The sequence below is a fragment of the Euleptes europaea genome, chromosome 11, assembly GCF_029931775.1.
Source record: "Euleptes europaea isolate rEulEur1 chromosome 11, rEulEur1.hap1, whole genome shotgun sequence".
NCBI lineage: Eukaryota > Metazoa > Chordata > Lepidosauria > Squamata > Sphaerodactylidae > Euleptes > Euleptes europaea.
This window is the reverse complement of record NC_079322.1, coordinates 6,169,466-6,183,149: the sequence shown is the minus strand read 5'-3', so window position 1 is coordinate 6,183,149 and position 13,684 is coordinate 6,169,466. Positions and strand designations below refer to the sequence as shown.

Sequence of the window (13,684 nt, the reverse complement as noted above, 5' to 3'; positions counted from 1 at the left end):
CCAGCCTCTTCAGTTCTCCGCCTGTCACTCCCCCCGACAGATCAGCTTCTCTTGTTTCTCCTCCTCCCTTCTGGAATTTTCCTTTTTTTGTCCGGTTCTTATTCGTGCATAAAGCAGGCGGGGTGACTCAGGGCGCAGCTCTCCTCGCCCGCCTTGCCAGCGCCTCTCTGCTCCCAGGGAGGCTGGTGCGTCGCCATGCACTCGGCCGAGTCAGCAGGGGCCGCTGCAAACTCGGGGCCACCGCCCCATAACAGAAGCAGCGACGAAGGGCGTGCTCGAGCCGCTTCTCTTCATTTTCCCCCTCCCTTCAGAGCCCACCCTCCATCCAGCCACACTTCGGCACTGCAGGAGCCGCCGTCGACGCACGCGGTTTATATACACTCCCTGCCGCGCGCCGCTCTCCCCCCGCCCCCATCCATTGAATAAAGTGGGCGGAGCCAACTCCGGCCCTTCGGAACGGCCCTGGCACCTTCCGCCAGCCTGCCCGTTGATTCTGGTGGCGACCCCCACAGATTGGGAACCAGTGCTTTAAAAGATTAATTTCTTTTGGCTTCCAAATCAGCTCCCCAAAACATTTTGCTCTCTCGATGGTCTCAGCAACTCAGTTTTATATACCCTCATGCAGAATCACAGAGTTGGAAGGGACCGCCAGGGTCATCTAGTCCAACCCCCTGTACAATGCAGGAAATTCACAACTACCTCCCCCCACACACCTCCAGTGACCAGAAGATGGCCAAGATGCTCTCCCTCTCATCAACTTCTTAAGGTCATAGAATCAGCATTGCTGACAGATGGCCATCTAACCTCTTCTTAAAAACCTCCAGGGAAGGAGAGCTTACCACATCCGGAAGAAGCCTGTTCCGCTGAGGAACCGCTCTGTCAGAAAACTCTTCCTAATGTCTAGATGGAAACTCTTTTGATTTAATTTCAACCTGTTGGTTCTGGTCCAACCTTCTGGGGCAACAGAAAACAACTCGGCACCATCCTCTATATGTGGCCTTGATTTTATACACACATCAGTTACAGTGCTTGGCTACATGGAAACAAACCAAACACCACACACTTCTTTTGCCACTGCGACTGCAATCGCTGTTAGGTGCAACACAGAAGTGACAGGATCCCTTTAAAAGAGGAGAGGCAATGAAGATCTTTAAAAGGCAGCCCATCCTCCTTGAATGATACAATCATCCATGTGGCACTCTGGAATTGCTCAACATGAAACATGAAACATCTTTCAATACTTGCAGTTTACAAACCCCTACATTTGTGCAAAGGGTAAACGCACACTTTGTATACACCGCAGTTAAGCAAGCAGAGTTGTCTTACGTTACAGGGTGACTTTCATAGTAAGCACTGGCCGCATTCTCTTGCACAGGCTCAGGGGATGGCTGCCTTTCTTCGTGCTCTTCTTCTACTTCATCTTCTGATTCTAAAACATTAGAAAAAGTAGCTTTACTTGGCAATAAGTATTAGTAAAATGCATCTCTCTGAATGCTTCTACCTTATCTACAATGTAAAACAGGGATCCCCGACATGGTGCCCGACACCTTTTTTGGAGCCCATCAAGTGTTTTAAGGAAGTGGGTGGGGCCAGATAGGGCTTGCTCTCAGCAAGATTTCTGATGGGCTGTGCAGATTTTTTAAAATGTTGCTTTGGCAGCAGCTACCACTTAAGGACAAGGATCTGTATTGTGTTACTGAAGTTAAGCCATGGCAATCATTTTGTGGCTGTTTCCGCCTCCTGCAGCAGCCATTTTGTGGCAACCATTTTGTTGCTGCGCCCACCATGCGCCATATCAGAATTCCAAATGTGCCCGCAGGTTCAAAAAGATTGGGGATCCCTATCTAAAATATAAATTAGAGCACAACCACCATATATCTATGGTAAAATGTGTTTATTAAGTGGGCAGATTAAAAAAATATTTCAATAGACGTACTTTCAAAAGTCAAGCGGCAGGTACCATCCTAGAAAAAATATTCCTGTGTTTCTCCCACTCAGAAGAGAGTATTTCTGAGATATTTACTGCAGCTCTTTCTTGCATTCCAGGAAGAGTTCATATTTCAACCTCTATCAGTGCTGAAAATATGATTTGCCTTATCCCAGCCCCCTTTCAAGCACATGATGTGTGTCATGCACAGTTAGTAGGGACTAGCCATCGATGATCATAGGCTAGTATCATGGGCACACAGCATAAAAAAAAGCCTTTTCAAAATTCAGATTTCACAGCCAAGTTGACTGGTAAAATTTACACTCTCCTGCATCTGAGTATTGGATATCTGAAGCAAAAATATGATTAGAGGTTGGGTGAGCACACATAAATGTTATTCATTGAATGTGTTTACTCATTAAGAGGGGAGAGGTAGAGAGCAGGTGACAGTCCGGTGGTAGGACAGTAAGACCATCTGGGCACTGGGAACCTTTCTAAGAACACTATGTGTACCTTGCTCTGACCTAAGGTCTCAGGTTCTTAACAAGAGGGATCACTGAACGTGTTAGGTGCAAACAACAGGCATGCCTTCTTGCTTTGTAAGGTTAATATGCTTGTAAAAACATAGGATGCATAAGACTGATGTTAACCCAGCCTGGAATATGCACTGCATGCCTGGTATTTGCACTGTCACTGCTGTTAGTGTATTGGGATAGCTTATGCTCACAGCCATCACTATAACAACTTGGGCTATGAGATATGTTTGTCGGGCAAGGCAGATAAATGGTGGCTACATATGAACCTCTCAGATACCTATGTTGGCAGATCTGTGACTGCAGGCTCCATTAGTCCTGATTTGGCTTCACATCAGCTATTCTTAGGGTTGGCAAGTTCTGAGACATTAAAACATGTCCTTAAATTCAAATGCATAAAGTGGATGGTAGTTTTAGGGAAAGTTCCCAAATGGATGCTAACAGTTGCATGGCTACAGCATCAAGGGATGATGTACATCAAACTATCAAATTCTAAATATACATTACAATGGTGATAACTGTAGTTTGAATTGGTTTTAACTTTGCTAGTGTTTATGTGATTGCTTATGGCTCAGTCATGCTGTTATACTTGAAGTATTTGAAAGGCTGTCATGCAGAGGAGAGCAGGGAGCGGTTTCTGCTGGCAGCAGAGGGTAGGACTCACAATACTGTCTTTAAATTACAGGCAGAAAGGTACTGGCTGGATATTAGGAACATTTTTTTACAGTAGGAGTAGTTCAGCAGTGGAATCGGCAGCCTAGGGAGGTGGTGACCTCCCCCTCTCTTGCAGTCTTCAAGTAGTGGCTGGACGAGCACTTGTCAGGGATGCTTCAGGTTTATCCTGCATTGAGCAGGGGGTTGGATTACCTGTACGGCCCCTTCCAACTCTATGATTCTAACTTAATTAACTGAAACTCATGATCAACTAACATTTCTTTAATTAGATGAAGTCCTAGATTAATGTAAAAACTAAATATTCCATTTGAGAAACACTTCTAATTCGAAAATTTTAAAGGAAAAATTCCTGTCGCTGTACATTTTTTTGTGCCTGAACAAACCTTTCCCAGGTTAAACTAGTTAATTCCCTAAACAGTAAAATTAAGGGACATTCAAGTTTAATTTAGAAATGTTAACACAACAATAAATATGGAAATATTGTCACAAAGCTAAGGTAACTGACACAGTGCTCTTTGGCTACATATCCATATGACCACCCCTATATTTTCTAGTTATTTTCACTAGGAATAGTCATTTGCTTTCCATTTTAAATCTATCTAGCACTGAACGACCCCCAGTATCTTCTTGTATGACTCAGTGCTAGCAGACTGACTTACAACTTGGTCTCCTCCTAAAGCAAAACGTTTTCCCCATGACTATTTCTGTGTGCCAGCCACTCTGCTATTTCCTTGGGAAGTTCCAAGAAACAATTTCTACCATACTGGGAATAACAGAAGGCCCAGACAGAAAAGAACCATCAGCTAGGTGAAACAGCCATAATATTGCTAGGCTAAAACCAACATTTTAAGGCTACACTCCTACTACATATTAAGGAGGTCAATGGGGCTTACTTCCAAGTAAAGATGCATGCGGCAGGACTGCATGTCAATCAGCTGTACAATCAGATGCTTCCCATAATTCTCACAACTTGGGTTCCTTATTATTAATGGAATATATGTTAAAGGATATAAGCCACCTTATCTGAACACAGCATCTCAAGCCACCTTTAAAAAAAATGCCTGTAGTCAACAAATTAAAACCAGGAAAAAAGTAAGAAAACGAAACTTCAGATACTCACTTTGAGGGTTCCTTCTGCTCTGAGATAAGGAGGGCACCTGGACTTTGGGTGATTCCCACCAACTGCTCAGGGAGGCAGGACTAAACTTTTTTTACTTCCTGCCTACTGCAAGGGAGTCTCCCAGGCTCAGTTTCAGTACTTCCCAAGATGAAGGATTAAGGATAGGAAAGAACAGAACAAACATAGCAACATTTATTTATTTATCGTTTTATATCCTGCCCTCACTTCCTGGCCGCAGCATTAACCAGAACAGGTAAAAACACTTGTGCACAAAGGAGAGCTGGTGGATAATAGGAAAGATGTGATCAGGTTTTGCTGCTTGAGCGTGTGAGTTGATTTTTGTTACACATCTGCTTTTCCTGGTCGTCCCTGTATCTTTGGACTCTTTGTCTTTTCACAGAGGCCTTTTTTGGGGTGTAGTGGGCAAGATAGAGCCCCGTGGCGCAAAGTGGTAAGCTGCAGTACTGCAGTCCAAGCTCTGCTCACGACCTGAGTTCAATCGCGACGGGAAGTTGGTTTCAGGTAGCCGGCTCACGGTTGACTCAGCCTTTCATCCTTCCGAGGTCGGTAAAATGAGTACCCAGCTTGCTGGGGGGAATAGGGAAGACGACTGGGGAAGGCACTGGCAAACCTCCCCATAAACAAAGTCTGCCTTGGAAACTTTGGGATGTGACATCACCCCATGGGTCATGAATGACCTGGTGCTTGCACAGGGGACCTTTGCCTTTAGTGGGCAAGGTGCCCTCCTTACCTCAGAACAGAAGGAATCCTGACAGTAAGTATCCCAGGTTCCATTCTCGCTCTGAGGAGGAGGGCATCTTGACTTTGGGATAGTGTCTCAGAATATGGACACAAATTACTTGTCATCCACTACATGCTGCAGTGCTCTACACTCAAAGGCAGCATCATCTGAGGAGAGGGAATTAAGCTTGTAATGCTTAAGTTGAGATGGAAGACCATGTAGCCGCCTTGCATATTTCTTCCACTGAGGCTTCATGGTTGAAGGCTGTGTTGGTAGCTGCACCTCTTATTGAATGTGCCGTGATGCCTGGTGGAATAGGGGTGTTGCTTGCCCTATAGGCCTGAAGAACACATTGCCTGATACTGTAACTGATGGCTGATGTGGACAACTTTTTCCTTTTAATGAGGGCTGTTAAGAAAATAAAAAGAGAGTCTGAATTCCTGATCATCTCTGTACGCCAGACATAGATTCTGAGGTCCCTCCTAAGATCTAGTGAGTGCAGTTCCTTCTCTTGGGGAATGGCTTGGTTGTGGTTTTCAGTGGAAAAGGGAGTTCACCTTAGGAATAAAGATGGGATCCAGTCTAAGCACCATCTTGTCTTTATGGAAGATGCAGAGACCTTTCCTGGCAGACAACGCTCCTAGTTCCAAAACCCTTCTAGCTTAAGTTACCACTATGAGGAAGAGTGTCTTCACATGTAGCCATTTAAGCGGAACTTCCCTTAAAGGCTCGAAGGAGTTTTTAGTGAGGGCTGATACCACTACATGTAGCCTATAAGAAGGAAATGTGTGGATAACAGGAGGGCTGGTCTGTGCAACCTCTTTGAGAAAAAGCATAATGTGAGGGTGTCTGAACACCTGTTATCTGGGGCAGGTTAGCAGCTATAGCTGCCAGCTAGAAATTAAAGGTAGATGCCTTTGACAGACCCCTTCTTGTAGAAAGGCTAGCAGTTGGCCCAGGCCAGGGTTAAGAGGGTTGACACAATTATGCTGACACCATCTTGTGAAGGCTTTCCAAGTGACATTGTAGATTTGCCTGGTGGATGTATTTCTGGGGGTCATGATGGTTTCCATGACTTCTAGTGAATATCTTCATTTAAGGAGTCTGCTCCTTTAAGGAGCTACGTGGTCACATGGAACCACTCCAAATTGGGACACATGTCTGGACACACAGGAATGTGCCAAGGCGTTTGTATCGAGAGTTCCCTAGGGATGGGAACCATGGTCTGCGGTGCCACTCTGGGGCTATGAAGATCACTACCACCCACTCCTGACATATTCTTCGTAGGGATTTGGGTATTACAGGGGGCAGCAGGAAGGCACACAGAAGTACTTTGGGTCATATAGAAGTTAAAGCATTCCAACCAAGGATGATGGTACCTGGAAAAGAATCATGGTACTTGATGATTGTATGCCAAGGTGAAGAGGGATCCACCATCGGGGACCATTCATTCTCATCAATCGTATGTCTGCCTGGGTGTTCAGGGAGCCCTGAATGGGTTCTGCTGAAATGGATCAAAGGGGTTTCTCTATCCAGGAGAGTAATAGTTGTACCTCTTGGTGTGAAGTGGAGGATTTGGACTTCCCTTTTGTTGATATGGGCCTTGGCTGAAATATTGTCTGTCCTTATGACCTCTGAGTTCTGATCAGAAGGAGAGAAGTTATTTCCTGGTGGCCCTGAGCTCCAGGACATTGATATTCATCCTCTTTTCCCTTTGGGTCCAGGAACTCTGTCCAGGATGGTTTTGTAAAGAGGCTCCCCAGCTGGCTAGACTGGCATCTGTGAATATTTGTATAAGGTTCTCCTGGAAGTAGGACTGGCCTCACATCAGTTTCCTAGGATTGGTCCACCAGACCTTGCTTTGTCTCAGTGGAAGAAATAGAGTCAAGGTCTTGTCTCTTTTCTGCAGAATCTCCAGTTTGTATGGACGAAGAAACCACTGGAGAGGTATAGAGTGGGGGTGAGCCCACAGAACTTTCCCTATGCACAAGATCGTAAGTCCCTGAGGGCGTTGTCAGGTTCTTAACTGAATGCAAGATCCAGTCAGGCTCTTGACATGAGTGCAGGCCAGGTTCTGGCCATAAGTCAAGTCCTTGGTTCCCAGGGTTTTGAAGCTCCTGTGTATACTTTCGTTTGTGCCGATTCTCACAGCTGCGGCGTGTTTTGTCTCCACTCATGAGAACTGCTTATCTCGCTGTTGCCTAGCAATGTTTATCTTATTCTCCTGTACTAGTGTTTTTAAGCAAGTAACCTCTTAGGGGTCTCTATTGCTAACCTTGCCTGCCTGCGTGCAGTCAGTTCTTTTATTTTGCCTTTTAGTTTTTAATAAAGTTTTACTGCTTCAGATCTACCTGTCTGGATGAGTTTGCCTGAGGGATACTAGGGGCAGAAGCCTGAGACTGACAGGCATGCCAGTGACATTCGCTGAGCAGACTTGGCATTGGTCATTTCCTTGGCCCAGCTCAATATTTCGAGGACCTTGTCTTGTGGAAGGAATAACATGTTCTTCCATATATCTATGATGACCTCAAGGTGATGTAGTCTCTGGGAAGGGATAAGACTGCTCTTTTCCTTGTTCAGAAGATAACCATGGGTTTCCAGCATTTGGATGGTTCAGATGGTGTTTCTGAATGCTAGGTGCTTAATAGGGGAGCATATCAGGATGTCATCCAGGTATGGATGTACTTAAACATCTTGCTGTTGGGTAAGCACCACCAGCACCTTGGAGAAGACTGGGGATACCAAGGCCAGACCAAAGGGCAGGGCCCTGAACTGAAAGTGTTGATTGTTGTAGCTAAATCGGAAAAACCTGCGATGTCCTATGCAGACAGGAATGTGCAGGTAAGCTTCCGTGAGGTTGATGGAAGTCACGAAGGCCCCGGGCAGTAGGGTTTCGGTGATGGAACGCAAGGTCTCCATGCTGAAGTGTTTGTGAGTCACGAATCTATTCACATACTTGAGGTCGAGGATTGCTCTCCAGTCCTTGTTTCTTTTGAGCAACATGAAGAAAATACAGTAAACTCCTGATCAAAGCTTACAGGAGGGAACCTGTACCTTCAGGTGGTTTATGGCTGCTAAGGTCCTTAGGTGTTTTTCTTCCCTGATGGATCTTGGGAAGGGGATGAAGCGATCCAGGGGGAGACTGTGGAACTCAATAGTGTAGCCAAATTGGAAAGTTTGTTGAACCCAGCAGTTTAATTGGGATTGGAGCCACTGGGCTTGGAACTCCAGCAGTGGGCCCCCACTGGTAAGTGCCTGGAATCATGGTTTTTCTTGTTTTGCTGGTCGGTTGGGCTTATCAGATCTGAACGAATGCAATTGTGGCACCTGTTGAAATGGGAGCCCCTTTGAAAAGATCCTCTGGTACTGGGCCATTGAGGCCTTCTTTGGTCTGGGGTAAGGTGTGTTGGGAGCAAAAGGAATGAGGTATGTGGATTCTCCTGTTATCCTTCCGTAGATTTCTGGGCATGGCTTTCTTTTGTCTCTGGTCTCCACCAATATCTTAGGAAGCCAGTCACCGAAAACCCTGCTGCCTTGGAAGGGGTAGGCCAAGACCATGGATTCTGAGTGGAGGTCAGCTTGCCACTCTCTAAGCCACAGGGTGTGCCATGAGGTGGATGCCATGGCCATGGAGCTGGCTGCGAAGGTCATAGCGTCGAGTGAGGTGTCCGCGAAGGTGACTGCCTTGAGGATGTGGTTTACTCCTTCTGCTGCTTTTCAGTTGTCTCTTGGAATTAGCTGGCTCAGTTTTCTGACCCAGACGATGGTTGCTCTAGATATTAGGGCTGACGTTGCCACTGATCTGATGGCCGTTGCTGTGGTCTCATGGGACTGCTGTAGAGTGTAGTCCGCTTTTCTGTCCAGTACATCCTTGATGGATCCTATGCCATCCTATGCTGAGCCATTACCAGTGTATCCACCAGGGGGACCAGTAGCAGTTCCACAGCGTGAGGAGCTAAGGAATAAAACTTTTCAGTCACATTTGAGAACTGCCCATTAGCTACAGGTTTGGCCCATTGCCCCTTCAGAAACCTTTCAAAATATTCAGGGAAGGGAACTGATTTTTCTAAGAATGGCAACCTGGGGAAAACTCCTGGATTCGCCTAGATCTAGATTTGCCCCCTGCGGTATCTTCCCTGGGAATAGGATCCTCTGAGAGGCCCAGTGCCTGAATAGCTTTGGCTAGTTATGATTGGTAACCCTCAGGTTTAAACAGGCATCTGGGTTGTTCTTCCTCTAAGAAGAACTCTCCCTCTTCCCTTTCATTTTCTGTTAAGGAGGAATGACTTTCCATGTCTGTGTGGCTTCTCTGCACCCTGGCATGGGAGTCCTCATAGGATGCCTTCCTAGCTGCTTTTGTGGGCCACTGCTAGTAGTACCCCCTATGGGGAAAGGGCTGTTGTCCCCATGTCTATAATGTCCCCTAGAGGATAGTGAGGGGGATCTCGGGGAGGGGGGGCGTTTGGACCCTCGAGACGGAATACAAGAGTGCCCATGAATATCCTGCAGCTCTTCTTGTAATGCCCTCTTAACAATCTCCATGACCTCTGCAGAGCGAGAAGGCCATGCTCCCCCTACCTCCGAAGGGGGGGGAGGTTGGCTGTACATCACCCCACTGAATGCCCATGCCAACCATCTGGTTCGAGGGAATTCCACTTGGAGAGCCTGGCATGCCATTGTGATCCCCAGGGGTTGAACTGGCAGACGAAGGGGCCGTTTATCCAAGCAGAACCGTTTTGTGCCTTTTTGTGGTGCCTGTTTAAGCACTTCCTTTTTGATGCTGATGTGGTCTCCCCTCCCCTCCTCTTCGTTCTGAGCTCGAGGTCACTGTGAGAAATGAAGGGCTGCAACATAGGGTCTGCATCATCCTCTGATAAAAAAATAATTGTTGTTGAGGTCCTCCGGAGTTCTGGAGGCCACCATGGGGGGGGGGGGGGAGAAGAGATATGAGGCAAAGAGTAAACCGCACAACAAAGGTGGGGGAGAGCTAAACCGACTGTAGTGGCTTGTCTCTCTCCTCCAGAAAGGACTGTTGAAGAAAATGGGCTGAATGACTAGAGGAAGAATGAAAAATTGCAGAGAGCAATTTTCCGATGCATTCCCTTTCGAGTAAGGAAGCAAACTGGGCCAGGGAGATTCCTGCGTGGGAGACAGGAAGTAAAAAAATTAGTCTTGCCTCCATGAGTAATTGGTGGGAAAGATCCAGATGCCTTCCTCCTCAGAGGAGCTATACAATTCTTCCTCATTACCCTCCTATGGAATTAACTACATCCCACCTGTCTTCATAGCTAATGCAACTGTTCCAAGATAGGAGCCATATGCTCCCACACACAAGCGCTAGTCAACAGGCAAGCCACCCCACACTGATGCTCTTGGGTAGACTTCAATGGCACCTCCACACTGACCCTCTTACAACAGCCTTGTCTTGAGGCTACAGAAACACGGGTCAGTGTGGCCACAGGTCCATGGATGTCAGGAAGGCTGATTGTTTCAGCAACAAACACAGCTGACAGAATTCATTCTTTGTGTTTACCTGACCTTCTCATGAATCCAGGACCTAATACTACCCCTGAACTCTTTACAGACATATTCAAACTCAAACTCACCCCATCCAAAGTGGGTAGGGATGCCTTACCAATCACTTTGTCTGGTTTCAGTTTGAGCTGAATCTCATGAATCCAGGACCCAATACTACCCCTGAACTCTTTACAGACATATTCAAACTCAAACCCACTCCATCCAAAGTGGGTAGGGATGGCTTACCAATCACTTTGTCTGGTTTCAGTTTGAGCTGAATCTCCACAGCTCTCCTAAGTTACTTCATACAGAAAATAGAAACTCCCAAGTAATTAACCACACATAAACAAGCTAGGAAGAGATCATATGCTTTCCATTGCCTTAAATGACCACAATGAAACACAGTTTGATAGCTGCCATGTTGATTTATTACATGAAGTAAGAAAAGGCAGTACCAACTGCTTCCAGTATTTTACATTAAATTTAACTACCTTGAGAAATAAAGGCAAAGCAGAGACACAGAGAGTTGCCTCAAAAAGGCATGCCTGGAACATACAGAACATACACCAAGCAAATTATGTAACAAAGGTTTAGTGTTCTTGATGTACATTTCAATTTCTGCAAGTCATTGATGTTCATTATGATTGGTCTCACCAACATAATTCTGAGTATGACATTGTGCTCTATGCTAGGGGTTCCCAGTGTGGTGCCCCAACACCTTTCCTGGTGCCCGACAAGTGTTTTTCGAAAGTACGCAGAGCTAGGTGGGACTTTTCCCCATCAGTTTCTGATTGGCTATGCAGATTTTGAAAAACACTGCTTGGGCAGCAGCTGCCTCTGTGGCACAAGCATCTTCACTGTGCAACTGAATGTATGCTGCAGCAGCCATATTGTGGCTGCACCCACCATACTGTGTCAGAATTCTGAAGTTGCCCACACTCGCAAAAAGCTTGGGGATCCTCTATTCTAAGCAGGGATTTGAAGTCTGATTTACTCTGCTCTGGTTAGACCTCACCTAGAGTACTGTGTTCAGTTTTGGGCACCACAGTTTAAGAAGGATGCAAACAAGCTGGACCATGTCCAGAGGAGGGCAACAAAGATGGTGAGGGGTCTGGAGACCAAGTCCTATCAGGAAGGATAAAGGAGCTTAGCATGTTTAGCCTGGAGAGGAGACAACTGAGAGGTGATATGATAACCATCTTCAAGTACTTGAAGGGTTGTCATATAGAGGATGGCATGTTGTTTTCTGCTGCCCCAGAAGGTCAGAACAGAACCAACGGGTTGAAATTAAATCAAAAGAGTTTCTGGCCTAACATTAGGAAGAACCTCCTGGCAGTGACAGTGGTTCCTCAGTGGAACAGGCTTCCTCAGGAGGAGGTGGTCTCTTCTTCTTTGAAAGTTTTTAAGCAGAGGCTAGATGGCCATCTGACAGCAATGAGCCAGTGTGGTTAGGAGCGGTGGACTCTCTGGAGAACTGGGTTTGATTCCCCACTCCACCACATGAGTGGTAGACTCTGGTGAACTGGGTTGGTTTCCCCACTCCTCCACATGAAGCCAGCTGGGTGACCTTGGGCTAGTCACTGTTCTCTTCGAGCTCTCTCAGACTCATCTACCTCACAAGGTGTCTGTTGTGGGGAGAGGAAGGGAAGGAGATTGTAAACTGGTATGATTCTCCTTAAAGGGTAGAGAAAATTGGCATATAAAATCTTTGATGCTGATTCTGTGAACTTAGACAGATCATGAGAGGGAGGGCAGGAAGGGTTGTTTCAGTGCTTGGCTATTGCGGCCCTTTCTTGTATGCCCAGGGTAATGCTGGTTGCCACTTTGCAGTCAGGAAGCAATTTTCCTCCAGGCCAGTTTGGCCAGGGATCCTGGAGGGTTTTTGCCATCATCTGGGCATGGAGCAATGGTCACTGGGGGTGAGGAAGGTTGTTGTGAACTTCCTGCAGGGGGTTGGACTAAATGACCCTAGAAGTCCCTTCCAACTTTATGTTTCCATGATTCTATGATTTAAGTTTCAAATTGATGTGACTCACCAAGACTTTAGGCTGGTACAGGATGATTAAAACTTATATGCAGAGTTGGCTCATTGTTAGCACTGGCTCAAGAAAAACTGAACAGGCACATTGCTGAATCTAACTGGAACCTGGCATAAACTGTTTGACCCTAACCAACACCAACTTGCAGCCTGAACCATGCTTAATGGCGGTGGCTGGATTAGACACCAATATGAGCTGAATCCATATCATGCTTAATAAGCATACTACTGTACAAAGATTGTGGGATCTGGGGTGTTCTTTAATCTGTTCCTTGAACTTCCTGTGCTAAATGGGCTGAGGTTACTTTCATACTTTTCAGATCTGAGCTTGGACTCATTCACTAAATTATTTTTATTTAGATATTTGTACCCAATGGGGGCCCAAAGCAGCTTAGAACATTGTTTTTCCTTCCTCTATTTTATCCTCACAGCCACCATCCTATGAGATAGTTTAGGCTGATAATGACTGACCCAAGGTCACCTAGCAATCCTTCCAGGGAGGAATGGGGATTCAAACCTGGATGTCCAGACCCTTAGTCTTACATTTAAACCATTATACTACACTAAAATTCAGTGCCAAAATTCACCATCATCACTGAAGATGAAGCATGCAAACCCAGGACCATGCTTTCCTTGAGATCCCCTCACCTTCATCTAGTTCAGCTTCAGATTCACCAAATACTTCATCTTCATAACGGAATATGTCATTGTGGACATAAAACTTATTTGGAACAGAGCCCTGAAAAACAAACATACCATAGGTAGAAGAAAGCTCAACTGTTGACCAAGTCAGGCAAGATTTGCATTCAACCATAAGAAAAAAAAATCTACTTTTAATGGAACCAAACTAAAACCAGCAGTAAGAAAGTTTGATGAACCGGGCGGGGGGGGGGGGGAGAACCTTGCCCACTTGTGACTTCAGTTGGGTCCTAACAGAAATGTTACACCACTGCTATTTGCTAACCAAATACTAATAAAATAATATTTTTAAATTCAGTTAATATCCCTGTGCACTCATGTGACTACCAATATAGCTACAAAAAATTAAGACCTCTTACCTGCTGGGGTCATTTGGAAAAGTTGGTCTTGTATACATATTAATAGCCCTCATTCTATCCCAGTTATGTATCCC

General features: G+C 45.8%; 1 protein-coding gene across 3 annotated transcripts in view; it reads right to left on the bottom strand.

Annotated features, from left to right (window-relative positions):
• Positions 1-13,684, bottom strand: part of G3BP2 (G3BP stress granule assembly factor 2) — a 63,473-nt gene that overhangs the window by 23,365 nt on the left and 26,424 nt on the right. For all 3 annotated transcript variants that reach the window (XM_056857295.1, XM_056857296.1, XM_056857297.1), the window contains 2 exons: positions 13,201-13,291; positions 1,327-1,429 (listed from right to left, as the gene is read on the bottom strand). In XM_056857295.1, coding sequence (XP_056713273.1) covers positions 1,327-1,429; positions 13,201-13,291 — 194 coding nt within the window. The remainder of the gene's footprint in view (positions 1-1,326; positions 1,430-13,200; positions 13,292-13,684) is intronic.